Source organism: Narcine bancroftii, chromosome 3, assembly GCF_036971445.1.
Source record: "Narcine bancroftii isolate sNarBan1 chromosome 3, sNarBan1.hap1, whole genome shotgun sequence".
In the NCBI taxonomy this organism is placed as follows: Eukaryota; Metazoa; Chordata; class Chondrichthyes; order Torpediniformes; family Narcinidae; genus Narcine; species Narcine bancroftii.
Genome location: NC_091471.1, coordinates 182515768 through 182538556, shown reverse-complemented (window position 1 = coordinate 182538556; position 22789 = coordinate 182515768). Strand labels below are relative to the sequence as shown.

At 38.9% G+C, this 22789-nt stretch overlaps 1 protein-coding gene across 5 annotated transcripts in view; it reads right to left on the bottom strand.

The window, feature by feature from the left end:
* Positions 1 to 248: 248 nt before the first annotated feature.
* Positions 249 to 22789, bottom strand: part of LOC138757913 (cytoplasmic polyadenylation element-binding protein 2) — a 161415-nt gene continuing 138874 nt past the window's right edge. For 4 of the 5 annotated variants that reach the window (XM_069926013.1, XM_069926014.1, XM_069926016.1 and 1 more), the window contains 3 exons: positions 19490 to 19604; positions 14697 to 14878; positions 8224 to 12141 (listed from right to left, as the gene is read on the bottom strand). In XM_069926013.1, the coding sequence (XP_069782114.1) occupies positions 11914 to 12141; positions 14697 to 14878; positions 19490 to 19604 (525 nt within the window). In that variant the 3' untranslated portion in view covers positions 8224 to 11913. Of the gene's footprint in view, positions 584 to 8223; positions 12142 to 14696; positions 14879 to 19489; positions 19605 to 22789 lie in introns of those variants that run through there. The other variant, XM_069926015.1, reaches the window with a different exon arrangement.

Below are 22789 nucleotides of genomic sequence, written 5' to 3'. Positions count from 1 at the left end.
AATACTGGGAATGCGCCAAGTATTGCTAATACAGTAAAATCCAAATCATCTGGCACCTACGGGGATCTCAGATGACGGAAATACAAATTTTCTGGTTGCATGTGGCTTACTCTTCCAATGTCTAACTAATGCCCCTGCATTAAGAATACACCATTTAAAAGACAAAAGACAGTGAAAAATGTAATTTAATAAAATCAGTTTGTAGTCTTTCATTATATCAAGTTCATTTTAATCAAGTAATTCTTATAACTTGGAAATTTAAATTTAAATGCGAACCCCAGTCGCTGACTCTATAACAGTTGGGCTAGTCTCTACACTAACCATTCTGTAATTACCTCCCCCCACCCTCAAAGCTTACAGATAAACCCTTATTAATATACTTAATACTAATTAAGAAACTCTTACGAGGCAGAGATAGGGAGGCACTTTGGGAGAGTCGCCCCAGCGGTGAGCGGCATCGACTGGCTCTTCATCCTGGGTGCCACCATTTTATTCAAACAGCTGCTGCAGGCAGGGTACAACTGTGGCACTTGGGTGGGTGAGTGCTTGCTCTTTGCTCCAATCTTCACCAAAGGGTTGTGTGCTGCATAAGAGAACATTTACTTCTACAATTTTAAGCTTTTATTTACAACTTTTAAAAAAATATATATTTATTTCCTCAATTATTTTGCTGGCTGTTTGAGTTTCTGTTTTTTTAAAATTTTTATTTTTCACACTATGAACCATATTGACCAAAATACACATAAACATTTCCCTCTTGAATATACACAATGTCATTTACTCCCCTTTCCCCCCAGTCCCTTCCCTCCCTCCTTCACCCCCCTCCCCACCCACTTAACGTTCAACATATATGATACATTAAACCCATTAAACAATGTCGTCACACAATGAAAATAAACAAGAAATGTGTGTCTTCTACTTTTACATACTGGGTCAGTTCATTTCGTCTTCTTCTCCTTCTGTCATTTTATGTGGTGTCGGTCCTTGGTAGGACTTCTCTGCTGTGTTCCGTGTATGGTTCCCAAATTTGTTCGAATACTGTGATGTTATTTCTTAAATTATATGTTATTTTTTCCAATGGAATACATTTATTCATTTCTATGTACCATTGCTGTATTCTCAGGCTATCTTCTAATTTCCAGGTTGACATAATACATTTTTTTGCTCCAGCTAACGCTATCATAATAAATCTTTTTTTGTACTCCATCCAAATCGAGGCCAAGTTCTTTACTTCTTATATTACTTAGAAGGAAGATCTCTGGATTTTTTTGATATGTTGCTTTTAGTGATTTTATTTAATACCTGATTTAGATCTTCCCAAAACTTTTCCACTTTCTCACATGGCCAAATTGCATGTACTGTTGTTCCCATTTCCTTCTTACAGCGAAAACATCTGTCTGATACTGTTGGGTCCCATTTATTTAACTTTTGGAGTGTGGTGTATAGCCTGTGTAACCAATTATATTGTATCATGCGTAACCTCGTGTTTATTGTATTTCTCATAGTTCCGGAGCATAGCTTTTCCCATGTTTCATTCTTTATCTTTATGTTTAGATCTTGTTCCCATTTTTGTTTGGGTTTACAGCTTGTTTCCTCGTTCTCTTTTGCAGTTTGTTATAAATCTTTTAATTATCATTGTGTCTGAAATCACATATTCAAGATTGCTTCCTTCTGATAACCTCAGCCTGCTTCCCAATTTGTCCTTCAAGTAGGTTTTCAGTTGGTGGTATGCAAACATTCTACCCTGAGTTATACCATATTTGCACTTCATTTGTTCAGAAGATAATAATTTATTTCCCGAAAAACAATTTTCTATTCCTTTGATCCATTTTCTCTCCCATTCTCTAAAGGAAAGGTTATCTATTGTGAATGGAATTAGTTGATTTTGCGTCAATATTAATTTTGGTAGTTGATAATTTATTTTATTCCTTTCTATGTGAATCTTCTTCCAAATGATGAGCAGATGGTGCAGTACTGGTGAATTCCTTTTTGTCTTCTCTCATTTTTATCATTGCCTTTTCCAATATATTTTCTCTTGTCGTATATCTCAGGAATTTTACTAGAATGGATCTTGGTTTTTGTTGTCGCTGTGGTTTTGGGGCTAATGTTCTGTGTGCCCTTTCTATTTCCATTCCTTCCTGTATTTTGGCATTCCTAGGACCCTGGGGATCCATTATTTTATAAATTCTTTCATATCTTTGCCTTCTTCATCTTCCTTAAGGCCCACTATCTTTATATTGTTTCTCCTATTATAGTTTTCCATTATATCCATCTTCTGAGCTAACAATTCCTGTGTTTCTTTAACTTTTTATCAGTTTCTTCCAATTTTCTTTTTAAGTCATCCACTTCCATTTCTACAGCTGTTTTTCTTACACCTTGTCTACTCTTTTCCCTATTTCTGTCATGACCAGCTCTCATCTATTCACTTTTTCTTCTGTACCTTTTATTCTTCTTTTTATTTCACTAAATTCTCATGTCAGCCATTCTTTTAATGCTTCCATATATTCTTGAATTTTTTTTATCCATGTACTGTCCATTCCCTTCATCTTCCATTTCTCTGTGCAGAGCTTGATGCTCTCCCTCCTCTTCCCCTGTGTCTGCTCCAGAGCCTGTGTCCTCTACCTCTCTTCCTTGTATCTGTGTCTCTTCTGACTTTCTTGTTGGGCTGTTTATCTCAATTTGCTGGGTATTTTTTTTATGGTGTCTTGATGTTGGTCCTCTTCCTCCGGGCTGGTCATCTGCTGTGTCTGATTTTCTTTTTTCATTCTCCTCCCTCCCGTTCCCGTTATTTTCTATATCTTCCCACTGGGAGCCCTGCTGTCGGGTCTTTCTCAGCTGTTCAAGCCATGGAGTTCCACTCCACAGCTGGTCCCTTCTCCCATCAGTGTTGTTTTTGTCGTGCGCATCGAGCACGCACGGTTGAGCGCCTTTGTTTGGCTCCGTAAGCCAACTTTGTAGTCCTGCGTTCGGTGGGTCGTGACCCTGCGGGGTTTCCACTGACCTCAGGGAGTGGGATCCTCTTTCCACGGCGGCACCCTCATTCTTTGTACAGGTAAGACCTTCACCTTTCTCTTCCGGCGTCTTTCCTTCTTCTTTTCTTTCCGTTGTTTTTGGCTTTTCTTTCTTTCGTGCCATTTCCTCCACACCTTTATTTTTTATTTGTTGTGGTTTGTGTGTCTGGGGCTTTGCTTTTCTTTATTTTTTTCCTTCTTTTCTGGAGAGGGCTGGTATTCTCCTACCGGTCACTACTCCATCACGTGACTCCTCCTTTGAGTTTCTGGTTGATTGAGTGCCAAATAATGGGGATTTTACTGTATTACCAAAGCAGGTAGATTTTCTTTACTTTGATAAGCAAGTTGACTTGTTACAAAAATATTTCAATAAATGCCAATCCATAAATAACTAGATTAACAAATTTTTAGCTTGATTTTCCATGGTGGATTGAAACTATTTTACCACATTATTCCACTTTAAACTAGTGTATGGATCATTTTTCCACAAGCAATTCAGATGCTATCACTCCAGCTCCCAGAATCAGTGCAAAATGGCACACAAGACTAACAGCCAACAAATGACCATTTCCAAGAAGGACGAGGACAAGGATATCACATACGTGGAGACACCTCCACTGACAAGATCCCCTCCAACTTTTACATTATCCTAACTTGGAAATGTATCACTAGTCTTTTGATATTTGCTGGGTATAAATCTAAGTACAAGATGGCCTACTGCCACTTTCTTGAAGGGAATTAGTGATGGATGATGGGTATTTGCCTTGCTAGTTATACCTCAGGTTTGGGCATTTCCTTTAAATGATGGTAGAAATTAAAATCTATAGTTTGGTTACATCTAATTTAAAAAATTCAAATGTTTGCATAAATTTATGGAGTTAAGCAATCAGTGACAAATTAGTTCTCTCAAAAACAGTACCGCAGCAAGCAGGTCCTCCAAAACTGCTCATGTATTGAAAAGTCCAAAGGTGTTTTGAGCCCAGTATCAGGCAAATTGAATCGACCAAGTGAATCTGGCATTTTTAAAAATATAATTTCATATTCAATATTATTCTTATTAGCTTTCACATTCCATTTATCTCTTTTTTTCCCCCAGTTTTTCTCAGTTGTCCATGATGAAATTCAAATTCATTGTTCCAGATCAGTGGTCCAGATCATGGGACACTATTTTAATAAATGAATCACTTTGCTACTTCACCAGTAATTTGCTGAGCAGTAATTAGATAAGAGGTAATTTTCCAACCATACACTGGCTGGTTGCCATTGCAACTGGGAGCTCAGCTCCATGTTGCACATAATTTTCTAACCATTTCAATGAAAGCTGTACGCAGTGGATCTCAAACTATGAATTGTTATTTGATTTTTTTTTAGAACAGCTTTTTAAAAACTGATTTTCTGCTCCCATCAAAAATGTGGGATTTTGGACATTATAGTCAATGACGGAAAGGAGTGTAAAAAGCAAACCATTATAGTTTGTAGACTGCAGGCATGTGATGGCTCCATCAAGGAATTTTGCCGCTACAGAGGCAGTCTAAAAAGGAATATGCAGGAATTTTTAGTAATTTCTGCACCGTGATTTATCCTGCAGGACCCCTACAATTTTTTGGAGGAATCCTGTGATGTAAATCGAACCGGAAAAATTTGTTGTCAATCATCCACTCTACTGCAGGTCCAACCAGCGGGACTGTTGCACTCAGGTATTTGCAGTCTAAAAAGGCACCCAGTGTGAACGACCACACAGACTGCAATTATGTTAATTTTTTCAGTGATTTTCCCAACATTGCAGTCTAAAACACATGCATGAGAAGCTCCAAAAGAGGAAAAAGCTAGGACAAAATGAAAACAAAGATTTTAAATTCACCAGCTAATCATTCAGTTTAAATGTGGTCCTGCTACTGTACCAGACATTTTTGTTTAAAATGTCAGTATCTAAATTTATTCAAGAGAACAATGCAATTCTGTTCAAAACATTCAAAATGAAAAAAAAGTATCCAGAAGATCAAAATCTTAAACAAAAAACTCCAGAAAATGCTGGAAATACTCACCAGGTTTAACCCTATCTGTGGCGATGATGGGTCTTCTACCTGATACCGTTTTTCCTCCCATTAATGAGTGTTGAGTACCTTCCAGTATTTTCTGTTTTGTTTCACCCCAAAAAACTTGGATTCTGAGAGAGTTGCTTTAGTCAACAAATTCTCTGTGCCTCAGATTCCAAGGCATCCTGTATCTTTATAGCTGTCTCACCAGATTTACCACTGCTTTTAAAAGTATTTGTTGTGCAGAACCTACTGAATCATGAATTTTCATATATTTTGACAACATTCAATGATTGCTACCTGTGTCATGGCCTCTTTTGGGTTGACTAAAGTTTTGACCATTGCAAAAACACGGTTTTCTCCAATGTTATTGTGGCATTTAAAACATGAAAGCTCTCAGAACATTGAGTTAGTATAGCGGCACTGCAGTTCAGGTTCAATCCTGACCTTGGTTATTGTCTGTGTGGAGTTTACATGTTTACTCAGTGATAGCTCAGTTCCTCTGTATGTTTTTAAAAATCTGTATTGAGTGGAAAGGGTTTGTTTGTGGGTACAGTGGGCAAGTGAGTCCGGACACAGTGCAGTGCAACAATACACATGCTTATTAAAAACAGTACACAATAAAAAGGGCTCTGGGGCAGTCCCAGAGTAAACACAGTTAATCGACTCAAATGTCTACACACAGGTTAAGCTCAACAAGTTCAAATACAAGCAGCTTCTCACATACACAGGTGAACGTACTAGCTTGCACCCATCCTTGGAATCCCGACTGGGGTAAAGGACTCAGTGACAAGGGAGTGTGTACGAACCCTTACCCAGCTCGGGAATAACAACCCACGGGCAGGCGATTCTGACTACTGACGAGGTGCTTTTAACTGGTTTCCTAAGGGGAAGATACACAGCCTCTAACCCCAAGTAAATAGAGGACTGTGGGTACAATGCTGGTATCTACTGGGTTGCTGGTGATACCCTGGTCGGCCTATTGGTTGCTAGCCCCTTACTTGTGTTCCCCTCCGGAAGGCGTCCACGGTGGCGACAACAGGACTTGACCACATAACAAAGGAAATGAACAAGGGGGTGCTCAGGTTTAACTATCCCACTCTGCTGTGCAGGAGCTGTGATGTACGGGGGCCAGCCAATGACAATGCATGCTCCGCTGGTGGGCAGGCACACACTTGATTGGCAGGCTGGAGAGGCTGGGCAGTGCCTAAGGGATGATGGACAGTTCCGTGTGGCTTCTAAGATCAGAGGTATGGTTACCTTGCAAATGTAACACATCCTAAAAATGTGGAATGGCAACTTAATTGGCCAATGTAAATTGCTCCTATTGTGCAGATGACCAGTAAAATCTGGGAATGTGATTAGAAAAATAAAATTAATATTGGCATACCAGGGGGTGTAGGTTAATTGGGTGTTCGTTGGGCTACAGACTCAAGGCCGAAATAGCCTGTTACCGTGCTGAATGTCTACATTTTTAAAAAAATTTTTAAAAATTAGTGTAAACGGGTGGTGGATGATCAGTGGCTGAAGGTCCAATTTCCATACTGCATTAATGAAGCCATCACATTCTTATCAATTCCATTCCTGCACTTACATCTGAGAGTAAGATATTCTCTCAAATTCACACCAACTTCATAAAATCACAACAAATATAAATTGGGCAATCTGTCATGGATATAGAACCTCAAATCTCCCCTTTTTGAAGCTCTCATCCTCCTTCTTTGGAGACAAACCACCCACTGATATCTGATATAAACCCAACTGTCCAAACTCCCTTCCATTCTCAGTTTCTCCATCCCTGCCACATCTGGTCTCGAGAAGGGTCTTTCCACTCCAGATCATCTCTTTATTATAATCCTCTTATTTTTAAAGGATGTCTTCCCTCCACTGCAGTTGATGGGAGTCTTCACCACCATCTCCATTTCCCACACATTTTCTCAGCCCATCTTCCACAAGAAGAATAGCTGAACATTCCTTAAGCCCTTCCCTCTCACCCCATAGACAAACTCACCTTTTCCTTGCCACCTCTTTCTGCTTTTTGAAGGGATCACTCTCGCTGTGATTCTTTAGTTCACTCATTCCTCCCCATCCCCTGGCACGTTTCCCTCCAATCCTAGGAGCTGCAACAGTTGTCCTGACACCACCTCACCCACCTGTGTCCATGGACCCAAAAAGCCTTTCCAGGCGAGGCAGAGATTCACATGTACCTCCTCTAACTTCATCTGTTGCATTTTGTGCTGTTGTGGCTTCCAGTACATTACCAATGCAAGGGCAAGTGCAAGGAGACCGTTGTCCCAAATATGCATGCTCTGTAGATTTTGACTTTTCAAGTGGTAATATTCTTATTTTGGTCAGCTATTTACATTTAAAAAAATCTTCATACAGGTTCTACCTACTACCCAGCAATATGAATGACTTTAACTATAAAGACATCAATGGATGCACACTGAATTGATGATTTCCAAAGCAGTGAGATGCAGTATCTCAATCCAAGAATGTCGCAAATGATCCTTCATTATCTCTCCGTTTATAAAATGTGTTTTGAGATTACTCAATCTGTCCCGATGTAATTTACTTGTTTTTAAGTACGATCACAAATGTACTAATTGTTCCAGTTTCCTTGATAGAACATGATGTTATGTTAGATTTTGTTTCTTCTCGTATTCAAAAATTCAATTTTCAAACAGAGCTAAAGTTCTTTAGTAGTTTTCGATATTCAGCATTTGGAGTATTTTGGTTTAAAGTTACTTCTCTCCCACCAGAATCAATTGATTGAGAACATTAAAACAGTAGGCCATTCAGGCTCAAGTTTGTTCTGCCACAGTCAGTATCAAGGTTGATATCATATTAATTATCTACTCTGGAAAGGGCATTTTTATTATTCCTGGTTTAAACCTAACTTTGTTAATATTCCAGTTGGTTGGATAAACAGTTGGTTTGATGAACAGTTGGTTTAAGTACTTGAATTGTTTCTTTGAATTGTATATTTAGACAGGTATGAATGTTCCTGTAACTTTTCCTGCCACTGCAGGAAAAAAAACTAATAATTTCTGGAATGAAAAATGAGAGACTTGGTGTAACAGACACAGGTTTCCATAAAAATAGACCTATTCGTGATCAGACACTGGAAAGAGGAGTTAATTTTCTAATTTCAAATAGGACAGCTGACAGATACATTTTTTAGCATAGAGCAAGCATGCAAATAGTTTAATGGTTTATTAATTCAGTCAACAGTTAATATTACAAATATTTAAAAATTACTTAATATAAATAGTTGGCAGCAAACTATTCCAGTACAGAATTATCACCAGTACAACAGACAGACTGGAGGAATTAGACAACAGAAATATGCAAAAGAAATATAAAAGTTGAAAGTAAAATTCAATCAAGCTTGAGGTGATCTTGTGTCCAAAAAGCATGGGTTCTCCTTTATTTCAAAATCAAACAAATTACTAATCAACTTTCCCTATAAAGTACAAAAAGGAACAGAACTGGCAGAAGTTGATGGCTGTCTAATTTGCATATCAAAGAACCATTAGTTGCTAATTACAACCTAAACACTCCTGTAAACCACTGCTCTGAATCTATACACAAGCATTTAATTAGAATCTAGAGACTTTCGCAATATTACAAAGATTTAGCTCCAAAAATAATTCAACATAAAATAAATTTTAGGAATTAGCATCATAAAATTATATTTTCCACATAAAAATACAAAATAATATTAATGACACTGGCTGAACAAGAAAATCATTCCAAGTATCATGCTACCGCTGAAAAAGTAGTCATATTTTTAAAGTAAAATAAAACAAAATAGGCAAATATGCATGAAAAGTATCTCCTTTTTTTCTTTTTTTTATAGCAAAACACTATCCAAAATAACTACAATCATTTACATCAGTACAAAGATCTCTGGATTTAAAAATATTAGCATGATAAAGGGGTAAAATTTCTGACAGTAAAAAAATGACTGTGGATAACTAGTCTGCAAATATGCAATGAAAAAAATAAATCTGCATTAAAAGGTTTACACTGTTATTCTTTTTCTTTTCTTACAAACATTAGAAACAGTATTGCACATCACAACACAGAGTCGAGGTTAATCAGCCTTCCAAAATGTGTTATATTCAAGTCTTTCAGCATCTTTGAGGAAAGGCCTCGCTTGGCCAGATGCACAGGGGTTAAAATGTCAAGTGTTTCCCATAAAATATATTTGCTTATGTTTTCTTTGCAAAAACACAGCGTGATTTTAAAAAATTAATTTCTCTGCAGAGCCCTGCATCTGGGCAGAAATACATACATTCGGGGGAACACAGTATGTGAACAAGCTTATTAGAATATAAAAATAATACAATCAAAACAAAATAATTACATTTCTACAAAAATAGTGAAATAAATATGATTTTTTTAAAAAAGATGCATTACAGTGTTTACCATTTTCTTCATGGCAATGCTGAATAATTCAGGTGCTACAGTGTTGCGGGAAAGAAATGACAGCAGATGAAACAAAAATCATTCTACCACCACCCCACCCCTAAAAAGAATTCACTTAATATTTAAATTAAATTAATTTAACAAATAACATGGGTGATTATGCCTTTAGTTATATTCCAGGAGCTGGGGATATTTCAAATTACTGCACTTACTTTCTGCAGTTTTAAATAGCAGAGCCCTCCTAAGGATACCACATTAGTTTACAAATGTTTAGAACCTTCCAAATTTAGGAAGCAGAATGTATGGAAAAATAAAATTATCAATTTGTTAAATCATTCATTTGCTGAGTTAAATTATATATGCAGATCTTTTGATAATAAACATAGCAAAACTATCGATTCTCTTCTAAATTCAGAAAAATTGAGGTATTGCAAAGGAGATGCCATCAGTCACAAAGTGTGCCCTAAAACAGCTGACTGTTGGAAAAAATTCTCACCAAGATACAAAAGTAGTGCATAACAAATGCCAATATGAATGTCGGAAAATGGAACAAATTTGGCAGAGAACAAATACTCCAAATAGCCTGGAGAACCATGGTAAGTAACAAATGGGAGCATTAGCCAATAAATAAATTAGTAAAAAAGCTATTCTTCAAAACAGCGTAGACTTTAAACATTTTAAAAGTTGCATCACGATCACTGAACAGCAGAGTTAGACAAACCACATACACAAAAGCACACCAGGAGACCACCAATGATCAAGACCAACACCTTGCTTACATAATAAAAGGATTGTCCCGAAGGATTATATACGGTTGTTCTATACAGAATATGCTTGTAATGGCATGATCACCTTTTATTAAATAAATAATTGACACCCGCATAACTTTCTGCAGCTTGCTAATACATTTTTTTTCAAGCTAGAGTGATTAAGCTACAGAGAAATTCAATGCTCTATGCCAAACCAGGTCAATTTAATACCATATTCATCTCCATTTTGACTTTAAAATGGTTAGCTTTAGTCATTCATGTTCCTTATATGACAACATCAGTACCATTTTTTTAATTTTTGGGAGGGCTGGTCAGAGAAAAGGGACCTTAAGAGTTTGATGATTGTTTAGCAGTGTGCTGACCATCTTTGGTTTGTAGAGGAAGTCTGAGCCATTTTACCAAAGAGTTTTCTGAAAGGGGAAATGAAATCAAAGCTTTCAATTTTTTTTCATTTAATAATTTGTTTTAAATTCCTAGCTAGCTATTTCTAGATTTCTACTTCAGACAACAATTTACTGAACACTAAAACTAAACTCACATCTTAACAAGATTGCACAGGGAAATACGAGATTACATCCAGTCTGCAGAAATCAAACTCCACAACCCACCAGGTCACAATAGTGGCTGCACTTCTACTCTAAAAAGCTAATTTGCATAATGTACACAAAGTGTAGCAGTAGGACTTTGTCATTACAGGAGTCACATTTATGCATGCAAGTTAGGATTCTTTTCCTCCTTTTCTTTAAAACTATTGTTGTATCTTTCATGCTAACTAATTTTTATCAATGTTTGCCATATCTGACATTCCATTCATTGCTGTGAAGAACATGTATGAATAGACTAAATATACTACTGCATGCATTAGGTGTAGAAGTAAACATGCAGTTGTTTAAATTCACATTCTAAATTGTGGCAGTCTAGGCCATTGCTGCCTGCATCTAATTCTTTCTTAATGCAGCTGTATAATTATGTTTCTGATCCCATTTTGTTACCATGTGTTCTGGCATTAAATATAACACTATATAGCAGCAAAGCTCCTAACTTAGCTCAAGAGTAATATAAATGCTAAAATAGTTAAACCAGATCAGTCTCGAGGTATTATTTCTTGCAAGTCAAAATGGAGAGCAAAAACGTAACCTATTTTTTTTAAAGTTGTGTATACATTGCAAATAGCAACATTAAAAAATAAAATTTTGTGTGGCAGAAATCACTCCTCTAATAGCTAATCTTGCCTCCTACTACGTGCTACCTTTGGTAAAATTACTAGGGATAGGTCTTGGAGATGAAACTGAGCTTCCTGAAATAAGTGCATGCTCCACCCATTAAAGATAGCAGCAAACTGTGTGCCCCTAAGTGGCAACATTCTCACTTCTAAGTTTATTTTATATAAAAAAATAACTTGAAAAAACTACAAAAAATCCTTTTTTTTCTCAAAAACATGAAAGTACCTCAAAAAAGTTAGTAAAGCCTGAGATGCAGGGTTTTGGTGACAAACAGAGGCCTGTAGTGTATTAGCTGCTACATATGATGTACGCATTGAGAGCTGGGGTAGGAGGCAGAGGAATGCACTTATTTCTTCTAACTAGTCATGGTTTCTTTTTGAACCTCATGCACTCTCCTCTCTTCATCCGTCATGATCCTTCAGGCGCCTGAATGTTACGTTCAGCTCCAGCGGAAGTGGACCTGCCGAGGACGGTCAGCTCCTTCCTTCACCAGTGGCTTGTGGAATTCCCGCCCCGCACGAGAGTGGATGTTTGCCCAACAAAATTCACAGTAATACTGCAGACAAGTGACATTGGCACAAAAAAATGGAGCAAACTTTCCGCCACACCTGGCACCCTGGCATTCATCACACATTTGATCATCTAGCACATATGGCTTAACTTCCACCTGTTGGAATAAAATGCAATTTTACATTTATATTTCTTTCCAAAAATTAAATACAAAATAGTTTTGGGTCTATGGTATTTACATAGCATACAAAACGAGTTAAGTAGTTACCAACATCTGGCTTTTAGAAACTGAGAACTTTAAAGTTGCTCGCGAGAATTCAGGGTCATGGTTGCTCAATGAGACGTTGCAATCTATTTTTCTCAATCATTGAATCACATTATTTGCTGGGATACCTTAAGGGTTCAGGCATTTCACTTACATCCTCAATCTTTTCCCTCCACTCTCAATAATCATTGCACAGGAATAGCACTGACCAGGATGTCCAAATTAAACTAAAGCTCTGCTGCTTGCATATGCTGCATGTCCCTCTATTCACTGCAGATTCATATGTCTATTTCAAAGCTCCTTAAATGCTATTATCACATCTGCTAATACCATACCATTGGCAGCCCATTCCTGGCACCTCCACTCTTAGTGTTTAAAAAAAAACTTGCTCTGCACATCTCCTTTCAACTGTCCTCCTTTTCCCTCCACCACCACTTTACATGCATGTGACATTTTTACTCCAGGGGAAAATAAAATGTCTCCCCCATCTATGCCTCATGATTTTATAAAACAGGTCCCCACTTATCCTCCAGTGTTCCAGAGAAAACATCCTTTATTTGTCCAACCTCTCACCATGGCTCATACCCTCTAATCTAGGCAACATCCTAGCAAATCACGTTGGTATCCTTTCTAAAGGCTCCACATCTTTCCTCTGATGGGGCAACAAGAAATGTACATAGTATTCCTAGGGCCGAAAAGAGGTTTTGTACAGCTGCAACTTCCTTACTTTCATACACAATAGTCTGCCCAATAAAGGAAAACATATCATACACCTCCTTTACCATCCTATCTCCTTACATGGTCACTTTCAATGAGCCATGGAACTGAACCCTCCAGATCCCTCTGCACATTAATGCCTTTTAAGAGCCCTGCCATTAACTGTATATGTCCCTTACATTTGAGCTTCAGAAAAGCAACACCTCAAAATTGTCCAGATCAATCTTTGCAATTTCTCTGCGCATTTCTGTAACTGATCAATATCCATTATTTTCTCTGAAAACTCTCTGCAAATGTCCACAAATCTATCAATATTTGTATAATCTGCACACTTAACTGAACCATCCACCTACTTTTTCATCCATTTATAGATATCTCAAACAACAGTGGTCTTAACACTGATCCATGCAGAACACCAGTGGTTATGGAACCTTCAGTCAGAAATAACACATTTCCCCCACTACCTGGTCTTCTATGGGTAAGCCAATTCTAAATCCAGTCTCATGCACTTTAACTTCTGGATCAGCCTATCAAGAGGGACCTAGTCAAATACGTTACGGAATCCATGTACGTGAATCCACTGCCATGTCCTTATCAACCATCTTTATCACCTCCTCAAAAAAACCTCAATTTTGAATGACAAGTCCTGCTCTGCACAAAAGCTATATTATCTGTCCCTAATCTGACCATGCCTTTACAAATATGTAAATCCTGTCCCCAGGTACCCTCTCCAATAATATCGCTACCACTGATGTGATATTTACCAGTTTACTTTCCTGGATTACCTTTACTTCAACAAAGGAAAACTGACTCTTCTCCAGTCCTCCGGGTTCTCATTTCTGAACATTTAAGTATATGAGCATATGTGGGTACACCCCTGAAATGCACTTAACCATATAACCATTTATGGAGCGGACTTATTTAATATCTTCCTACAATGGTAATTTTTAAAAAATTGCTAAACATTACATCCAATCCTCTTGACAAAGACTTCGATTTTATTCATCTTTTTGATTATTTTCAATACTGTCCATGATTTTTCATTGATCTACTGAAGGCCAATACCTCTTTGGACTTGCACTACTTCCATTTTTTCACCACTTTTGGAACTTTCTGTCCTTTTTTGGTTCAATGAAGCTGACCTCACACTTGTGTTGAAATCCATTCTCCCTGCTTTGATGAGAAGCTAAATCTATTATTATTTTTAATGCTTAAAATATAACTTCTCTTCTGTCATCACAATGTAGGGACTTCAATGCTTGTTTACTTTGTTCAAGGCATTCTTTACATATCTCCTTTGGAGGGTTTTCTAATCTTTACTTATTGCTCAGCCATGTGGACTCATTGATTTCTCTGTACAGCTTTTGAGAATTTTCACGTTGTTCCTGTTGACCAAATCGAAATAGAATGTCTAGAGGACAGCCTTACCAGAGCAGTATAATATCCAAAATATGAAGGTTCCTTAATTTTAGATTCACACAATAAAAATTAAGCATTTCAGGAGGTGTTTCAAAATCGTGGTGCAAATCTTGTTTTCAAGTTTGGTCAACTTATACCAAGTAATTAATTCTTTGCATGTGCTTGCACAACTGTTCCAATATTTTGCTTAATCAAGTCACTCAATTCAATGTGCATTTTTGTAGGTTTTTTGAAGCCAGGGGTTTAGCTATTGAATTTAAATTCTAATATCAAACTGAAATAAGCAAGTAAATTCAAAAGATAACACCTACCCGTTTATCTATATCTCCATGCTGCAGCTGAACAAATCGAGCACTGATGGCAGCTATGTAGCTCTGCTGATTTGAAAAAGCAACACGCCCGGCACCTTTTGGGTACTTCAGCTCTGGGTCGGTATCAATTCCTGCATAACAAACTCCACCATAAAGACGATCCATTATCATTGCTAGTTCCACTATAAAGAAATAAAAAGCTATTAAAACCAGAGGATGTATTAAGATGAAACAGCTAAAATAATAATAATTAAAATATAGTAAATTGAACTCTTTCAGTGTGCCTACTGGTGGTGTAAAATGCATAATATTTTCTTAGATGCTAGTCTCCACTGTTCTCTTTTTTGAACAGCTTCATTTGTAGCACTGAACATATTGACCAAATTCGACGGTTAAGTATGATAAAAAAAATAATAAAAATCAATTTCACGATCATAAGATTGCTAATGGTCAAGAACAATGGTGAAGGTAATTGAGTGCGCAAAATAAGGCTCAATATTATGTTTTTTTATCTCGTTTACAACATATAGCATTAATATTATATTGTTTTCTGTCTATTTTATATCTAGCATTTTTAAACATCAATTACCTTAAGACAAATTAATTAGTTAATTCAGCATTCAGCATTACAAATTAGAAATATAGTATTCTGTTGGTGTTTACTGGTTCGCAGCCTAACTTTGCATACCATACATGCCAACATATAGGACAATCCAAAATTTAAAAATGTCACCTCAATATCAGGGTTGACTTATACACTGGGTCTAAAATTTGAACGTTGACAGCCAAGTCTCAACACCCCTGCCATCTTCCCACCAGTTCCGTCCGACACAATCATGAGCTTGTCCTGATACAGGCAAACTCTGCTTTACACAATTAATTTGTCCCAATCTTTACTTGTACAAGATGAATTTGAGTTAAGCAATTAATAGAATCAATGGAAATAATTTATATGAATCCCCATCCTTTCAGATTGTCAAACAAGACTTATAAACATGTGCTTTCAACAAATTTTACCTGCATATAATGCCAAAACTATGAAGGTTAATAAAAATAATTGAGATTTTTCATTTATTTCAAAACTACTTCATAACTAAACTATTTCTTAGAAAAATATTTGTCCAAAGTTGCCTGTACAGATTTTGATTTTTATTTCTCATTATACAATTTCCTATTTTCTCAAAATTGCTGCAAACTTGACTTCCATGCTTCTTTCCATGTTAGAATCGACATTCAGATAAAAATCCTTGGTAGCTTCAACAAGCTTAAATCCTTTTTGAAAAATTTCTGGAAATTTTGCAGCAGAATTTTTTTTAATCAGCGCTACTAGCTTCCCCTGTAATTCTTACATTGTGTAATCCTGTTCGATGTTTAAGGCTGTCAAACCAACATAAACTTGCAGCAAGTTTCCGTATCCCTTGAAATTTAAAGATGTTTAAAGCTTTGGCTTGAATGCTTTTTGTACAAAGTGGTATTCACTTTTGGTTACAATCTTTAATCCAAAGATGAAATAGCCGTTCCATTTCAATCATTAATGGACTTCTGTTTCGAGTAATTTACATGGTTGGAGAAATTGATGCAATTTTACCTTGTTCTTTATATTCGTTCTTCTTACTTAAAGTTGTGCATACCATTGACTCATTGTAGCCCAGATCGTGACTGATTTTCACATTACTGGCACTGTCCTCATGTCGTTTAATAACTTCAAGTTCATTTTCTAAAGTAATTGCTTTTCTTTTCCTTTTAATATCGCTGTCAGATTCTTTTCTATATTTTCTTTTATTCATATTTAATAGGGGGCACACATTGAGTCTGACTGTCATTTATACATACATTTTATTTAGGGCTGTTCACACGATCTACTTGTAACTCGAGTTTTCCAGAAATTTCCAGAGATATCTTGTGGTAACTGAATAATTACATGCATAAAACAGGAAATGGTTGCAGTTTTCCAAATCATGGAAACTAAATTTCACATTGATATAGCAGGGTTTGCCTGGAGTTATCAACTAAGTCTCAGTGCTCCTCTGCAGGGTCGATCCACCCAATCCAATTGCCATTGGCTCTATAAAGGCTTTAAATGGCCTGTTACAGGAATTGACAGTGATTTATTTTAAAATTTGGTCATAAAATTAAAACTTTTCAAGGTAATTCTACACTTTCTACTCCAGATTTAACGACAGTAACAGCCAAGAACCACCCCTCTGCATCCCCACGTCCCCTGATGATCCCACCCTGTCCTTATCAGAGGATGACGTGCGTGTTGTTTGCAGGAGAGTGAATCCAACAAAAGCATCCAGCCCGGATGGAGTTCCTGGCCAAGTACTAAAGATGTTTGCTGATCAACTTACAAAGGCATTCACGGATATCTTCAATATCTGACTCAAGCAGGGCGTGGTCCCCATCTGATTCCGACAGGCGTCAATCATACCCGGTGCCCAAGAAGAGTGTAGTAACCTGCCTTAATGACTATTGACCAATAGCACTTACATCAACAGTGATGAAGTGTTTTGAAAGGTGGCTGATGAAGCATATCAGCTCCTGTCTGAGCGGTGACATAGATCAATTCCAGTTTGCCTATCGTGGCAACAGGTCTACTATAGATGCCATCTCACTGGCTCTACACAAAGTCCTGGAACACCTGGACAGCAAAGATGCATACATCAGGATGCTCTTTATCAACTATAGTTCGTAATTTAACACTATAATCCCCTAAAAACTGATCAGCAAACTCCAAGACCTGGGAGTTAATACCCCACTGTGTAATTGGATCATGGATTTCCTCACATCCAGACCACAATCAGTGAAGATTGATAAGAACAACTTCTCCACAATCTCCATCACTATTGGAGCACCACAGGGCTACGTTCTTAATTCCCTGCTCTACTCACTTCACACCTACGACTGTGTAGTCCAGTATGGCATGCACACCATCTACAAATTTGCCGATGAAATCACAGTAATGGGCTTTATAAAGGAAGGGAATGAGTCAGCAGACAGGATGGAGACTGAAAACTTGCTGAATGATGCACCAATAACAACCTTGCACTCAATGTCACCAAAACTAAGGAGCTGATTGTTGACTTCAGAAAAGGAAAGCCTAAGGTATACAATCCAGTGATCATTGGTGGATCAGAGGTGGAGAAGTGAGCACATTTCTTGGGAGTCACTATCTCAGAGGATCTTTCTTGGACTGAACACACTAATGGTTTCGTGAAGCAAGCACGTCAACGCCTCTACTTCCTCAGGAGTTTGCAGAGGTTTGGTATGACATCAGAAACCCTGACAAATTTCGATAGAGTTGATGGTCATCAGGAAAGAGTTATAGGTGCCACAAGACTCACACAACCAGGTTCAGGAACAGCTGAACCTGAGTCATCAGACTCATCAACCACAAACTCAATCAGGGACTAATTTAAGGACTCTTACTTGTGCACTTTATTGATTTTCTTTGCTCTCCCCAAATTGCAGTTTGTTTACATTCATTATCTATTTACAGTTCTTTTGATTGTTTGCATGTTCACGCTGTGTACATTTTTTTTGCACTACCAATTAGTGGTAATTCTTCAGAAAAAGGAAGCTCAGGTTTGTATGCGATGTCATGTATGTACTCTGACAATAAATCTGAAATCTAATTTGGTTTTAAGCAGTAAATGCCAGATATGGAGGTCATCTTATGTATAGGGTAACATTCAAAACTTGCTTTTTAGGTTAAAATTCCAGGGCATGTATGGTAATTTCATGCAACTTGGATTTAAAGTGCTTTTAACATTTATTCATTCACATACACTTTCTCAAGATTCCAAGGAGATGTTTGATAAAAATTAAATGGTGAAATATTCAGAGACTTTCCAAGAGACTTAGTCAAAGATGGGCTTCATATGATGAGGTACAAGCAGAGAGGTGGAAGCATTTTGGGGTATATGGCCTCGTAATAAAGTAATGAATGCCAGTTGTGAAATAGAACATTATGTCAAAGAACAAACAGAAAAAATGCACACCTAATGAAGAAAACTTAACATGGTGTTGTGGTAAGGGTAGAAAACCACTGCTTTGGCTTACTCTATGAAATAGGCTAATAGTATCACCCATACAGATACCCAAGCCAATTCTATATACAGTATATGGATTATATTGTCCAGCAACATAATGTAAATATGAAGATGGACTGGGTTGCAGAAGATTCCTAGGGTCTCCCAAATCATAGTAAGACATTGCTTCTGATCCTCAAACTTAAAGGACCTTGAAACATACAAGAGCTGTCCCATTAACAGAGGATCGAAAATGATGATATGATCAATTATGTCAAGATCTTCCGAGACCCAAGTCAACAAAGAAAAATAACATAACGTAATAGCTGCATTTGTTAATATTTTTGAGCAGGATTCTTCCAGATGCATGTTGGGACAGAAACCACAGAAAGGTTCAAAAGGAGCTGCAACAGATGACGACAATTTTAGGAAGCAATAAGTCAGAGGATTTTGGGGATTAAGAAAGGATTGAGGATGAGATTATTTTCAGAGACAGAAATCAGGATATGCCCAATGATCACCAAAGAAGTAAACATTTTCACACTAAAGAAAATGTGTCAGCAAAGATAGATTGAAATGGGGGTCAAAAGAACAGAAACTAGGTGCCCTGTCAAGATGAAACCAGTCTGCAAGCTTGTATTCTCTTAAATATTGCTTGGTCAGCAACATGGGGCATTTCTGGTTAGGGCAGATGTAATATTTGATTGTTTAAAGTTATTAACATTTGAAATATGCTGTTATATGTAGATAGAATCTTTTTACCAGCTCTCAGAGGACGAGGAACTCCTCCTACAAAAATGGTTTTCCGAGGATCAAGTGGCTGTGAACCGTCCATTACAAAGTCACTGTCACTTAGATTCCATGGCCGAATCTGCACCTGATTGAAAGAATGGAAATGTTCAGTTCACCCAACCGTTTTAAACAAAACAATCTTTAGGGAATTGCAACTAAAATTCTTTAACCCAAATGAATAAATGTTCATTTTAAAAATTAAGGGCATTTACTGTCAAATAATTGGTATTTTCCAGGCACACTTTGGTGAAATGGTCAGTGTTTGCTGACAACACCATAACCTACAAGTTAGAACAGAGAAATATAGAACATAACAGCACAGAACAGGCCCTTTAGCCTATAATATGTAAACCTATTCGACAACAAGCCAATTTTTCCCCTGCCTCATCCCAATAACCCTGAAGCAGCCGATGTCCGCGCCACACTTGAAGCAGTGACCTGACTCCGGGAGCCTGTGACCTACACCGCTGGCCGAGACGGGCTATGCATTTCAAAGTCAGTGCTCAACTCAGCAGCACGCGGCTGCAGTGCCCCACTCCGATGGGCTGGCCAGCAGCAGCCAATTGGAAGGAGCTAGGGAAGCAGCCGCATCAGGGATGAGAGGGGCTTACTGATTGCCATTCCCCAGAAATGCTAAACAACCAATCCCAGGAAACGGATCGTAATACCACCAGTCGACTGGCATGATGATGTCAGAGATGGCATTCTGAGCCTTATATAAGCAGAGCTGCCAGTATAATAAAATGGTGTTGAATTCACTCCCATAGTGTGTGTCTTTTCTTTAAGCGTAACCTCTCCAGCATTAGCAACTGCTACAGTGGTGACCCCTGACTGGTCGAACCGGCATTGTGGACCAGCCTACAATCAACGTGGTCTTGTTGAAGCTGCCCAGCCTCTGGACATCACAGCCTCGGGTGTGGTTCCAGCAAGCCGAGGCGCAGTTCGCCATACGGAAGATCACCGCCAACGACACCCACTTCTGCAATGTGGTTGGTGTCCTAGAGCAGGACACGGCAGCTCGCATTACTAACGTCCTCCAGAATAAGGAAAGTATCAGACCATCAAGGAGCTACTAACCCAAGCTTTCGGGCTTTCACGGCGCAAGTGTGCTGCCCGTCTGCTACACATGGATAGTTTGGGGGACAGGGCCCCATCCACCCTCATGAGCGACATGCTCGCCTTGAATGATGGCCATTTCCCTTGTGCTCTATTCGAGCAAATTTTCCTGTAGAGGACATCAGGCTACTTATAGCCAAAGTGGACTTTGTGAACCCCAGAAAAGTAGCCACCAGAGCCAACCTGCTCTGGGCGGCAAACGGGGATGCCTGAGTTTCCTTAGACCACGTGGCCTCTTCTCATCAACATCAGCCTACCAGGAGGTTGCTCAACAGACCTACCAGCAAGTCCTCCTCCAAGCCTGCAAACCCCAGTGAGCCGCATTGCTTCTACCATCAGCAATGGGGTGCTGAGGCCCGCCGATGCCAATCACACTGCGGGTTTCAGGGAAATGCCAACACTGGCCGTCATTACTGGCTGCGGAGGTTGGTCTACACAACAGCCTTCTCCAGGTCCGGGATACAGTGTCAGGCCAACACTTCCTAGTTGACACCGGGACTCTCCCCCCCCCCTACCCGCCCACCTCTGACGTAGACCACGGAAGTTATGGGCTGCCAATAACTCTTCAATACGGACTTACGGCATGTTCTATACCCTTCCATTTTGGAAATCACTGCTTCACTTGCTGATTTGTTTTGGCAGACGTCCACCAGCCTCTCCTGGGGTCGGACTTCCTGAGGGCCAACTCCTTACTAGTCGACGTCACAGACCGCTGGTTAGTACACGCAAAGACATTTCAGACCCTTGCATTGGAAGACACAAAACTGAATGCTCCCCACCTAAACTTGGTGGCAAGTCCAGGCAATGAGTTCACCAAGATTCTAGATGAGCTCCCCTCCATCGCGATGCTGCACTTTAACTCCACTGAGCCTGAACACGGGGTAAGGCCTCATATCCTCACTAAAGGACCCTCCACTTCACGCCAGAGCACACCACCTCCTGCCAGAAAAAATCAACCTCGCCAAGGAGTTAAAAAAAAATAGAGGAACTTGACATCGTCTGTCACTACGATAGCCCCTAGGCCTCCACCCTCCACATGGTCCCTAAGGCTTCAGGGCTTTGGAGACCATGTGGGGACTACTGCCAGCTAAATGAAGCCACCACGCTGGATAGGTATCCCATTCCACCATATTCAGGACTTTTCTGCAAACCTGCAGGGGCATGGATATTTTCCAAAATTGACAATCCCTGGCTATCATCAGAACCTCGTCCACTCTGAGTATATTGCAAAGACTGCCATTATTACACCATTTGGTCTATTCAAATTCCTCAGACTACCCTTCGGCCTGAAAAACGCTGCACAAACCTTTCAAAGGCTTTTGGATGTTGTGGGCAGGGATTTGAAGTTTGTGTTCATCTACTTCTATGACATTCTGATTATAAGCCGTGACCAGGCCGAACACGCCGCTCAAATCCGTTGTGCCACAGATTGAATGAGTTTGGTCTGACAATGAATCCAGAAAAATGCAAGTTTTGAAAAGACTCAATTGACTTTTTGGGTCACAGGATCGACTGCCATGGGGCTAAACCACTACCCGACAAGGTGGAGGCCATTTGGGAATTCCCCAAGCCTAAAACAGTAAGGGGACTACAAGAATTCGCTGGCATGGTGAATTTTTACTGCAGATTCCTGCCAGGGGCGGCTAGCAGCATGAAACCTTTATTCTCCCTTATGACTGGTACAAAGAAGGTGATTTTGTGGAACCAAGAGGCATCCGATGCATTCCAGACAACAAAAGGCACCCTGGCTAACAACACCCACCTGATACACCCTAAAATTGATGCCCCTACCGCTCTCATGGTGGACGCTCTGACACAGCAGTAGGGGGAGTCTTAGAACAGTGGGTGAGTGAACACTGGCAACCACTTGCACTTTTCAGTAGACATTTGTGGGCGCCTGAACTGAAATATAATGCTTTTGATAGAGAACACCTGGAATTGTACTCGGCAATCAGTCATTTTAGATACTTCTTTGAGGGCAAGAAGTTCCAAATTTTTACAGTCACAACTTGGCACACCCCACTATCAAAATGACCTTCAAAATAGTTGCTAGTTGATTTGTCTGGCATGGGCTCCGCAAAGAGGTCAGCCAGTGGGCCAGGAATTGTACACTGTACCAGACCTCGAAAACCCACACCCACACTAAAGCACCCC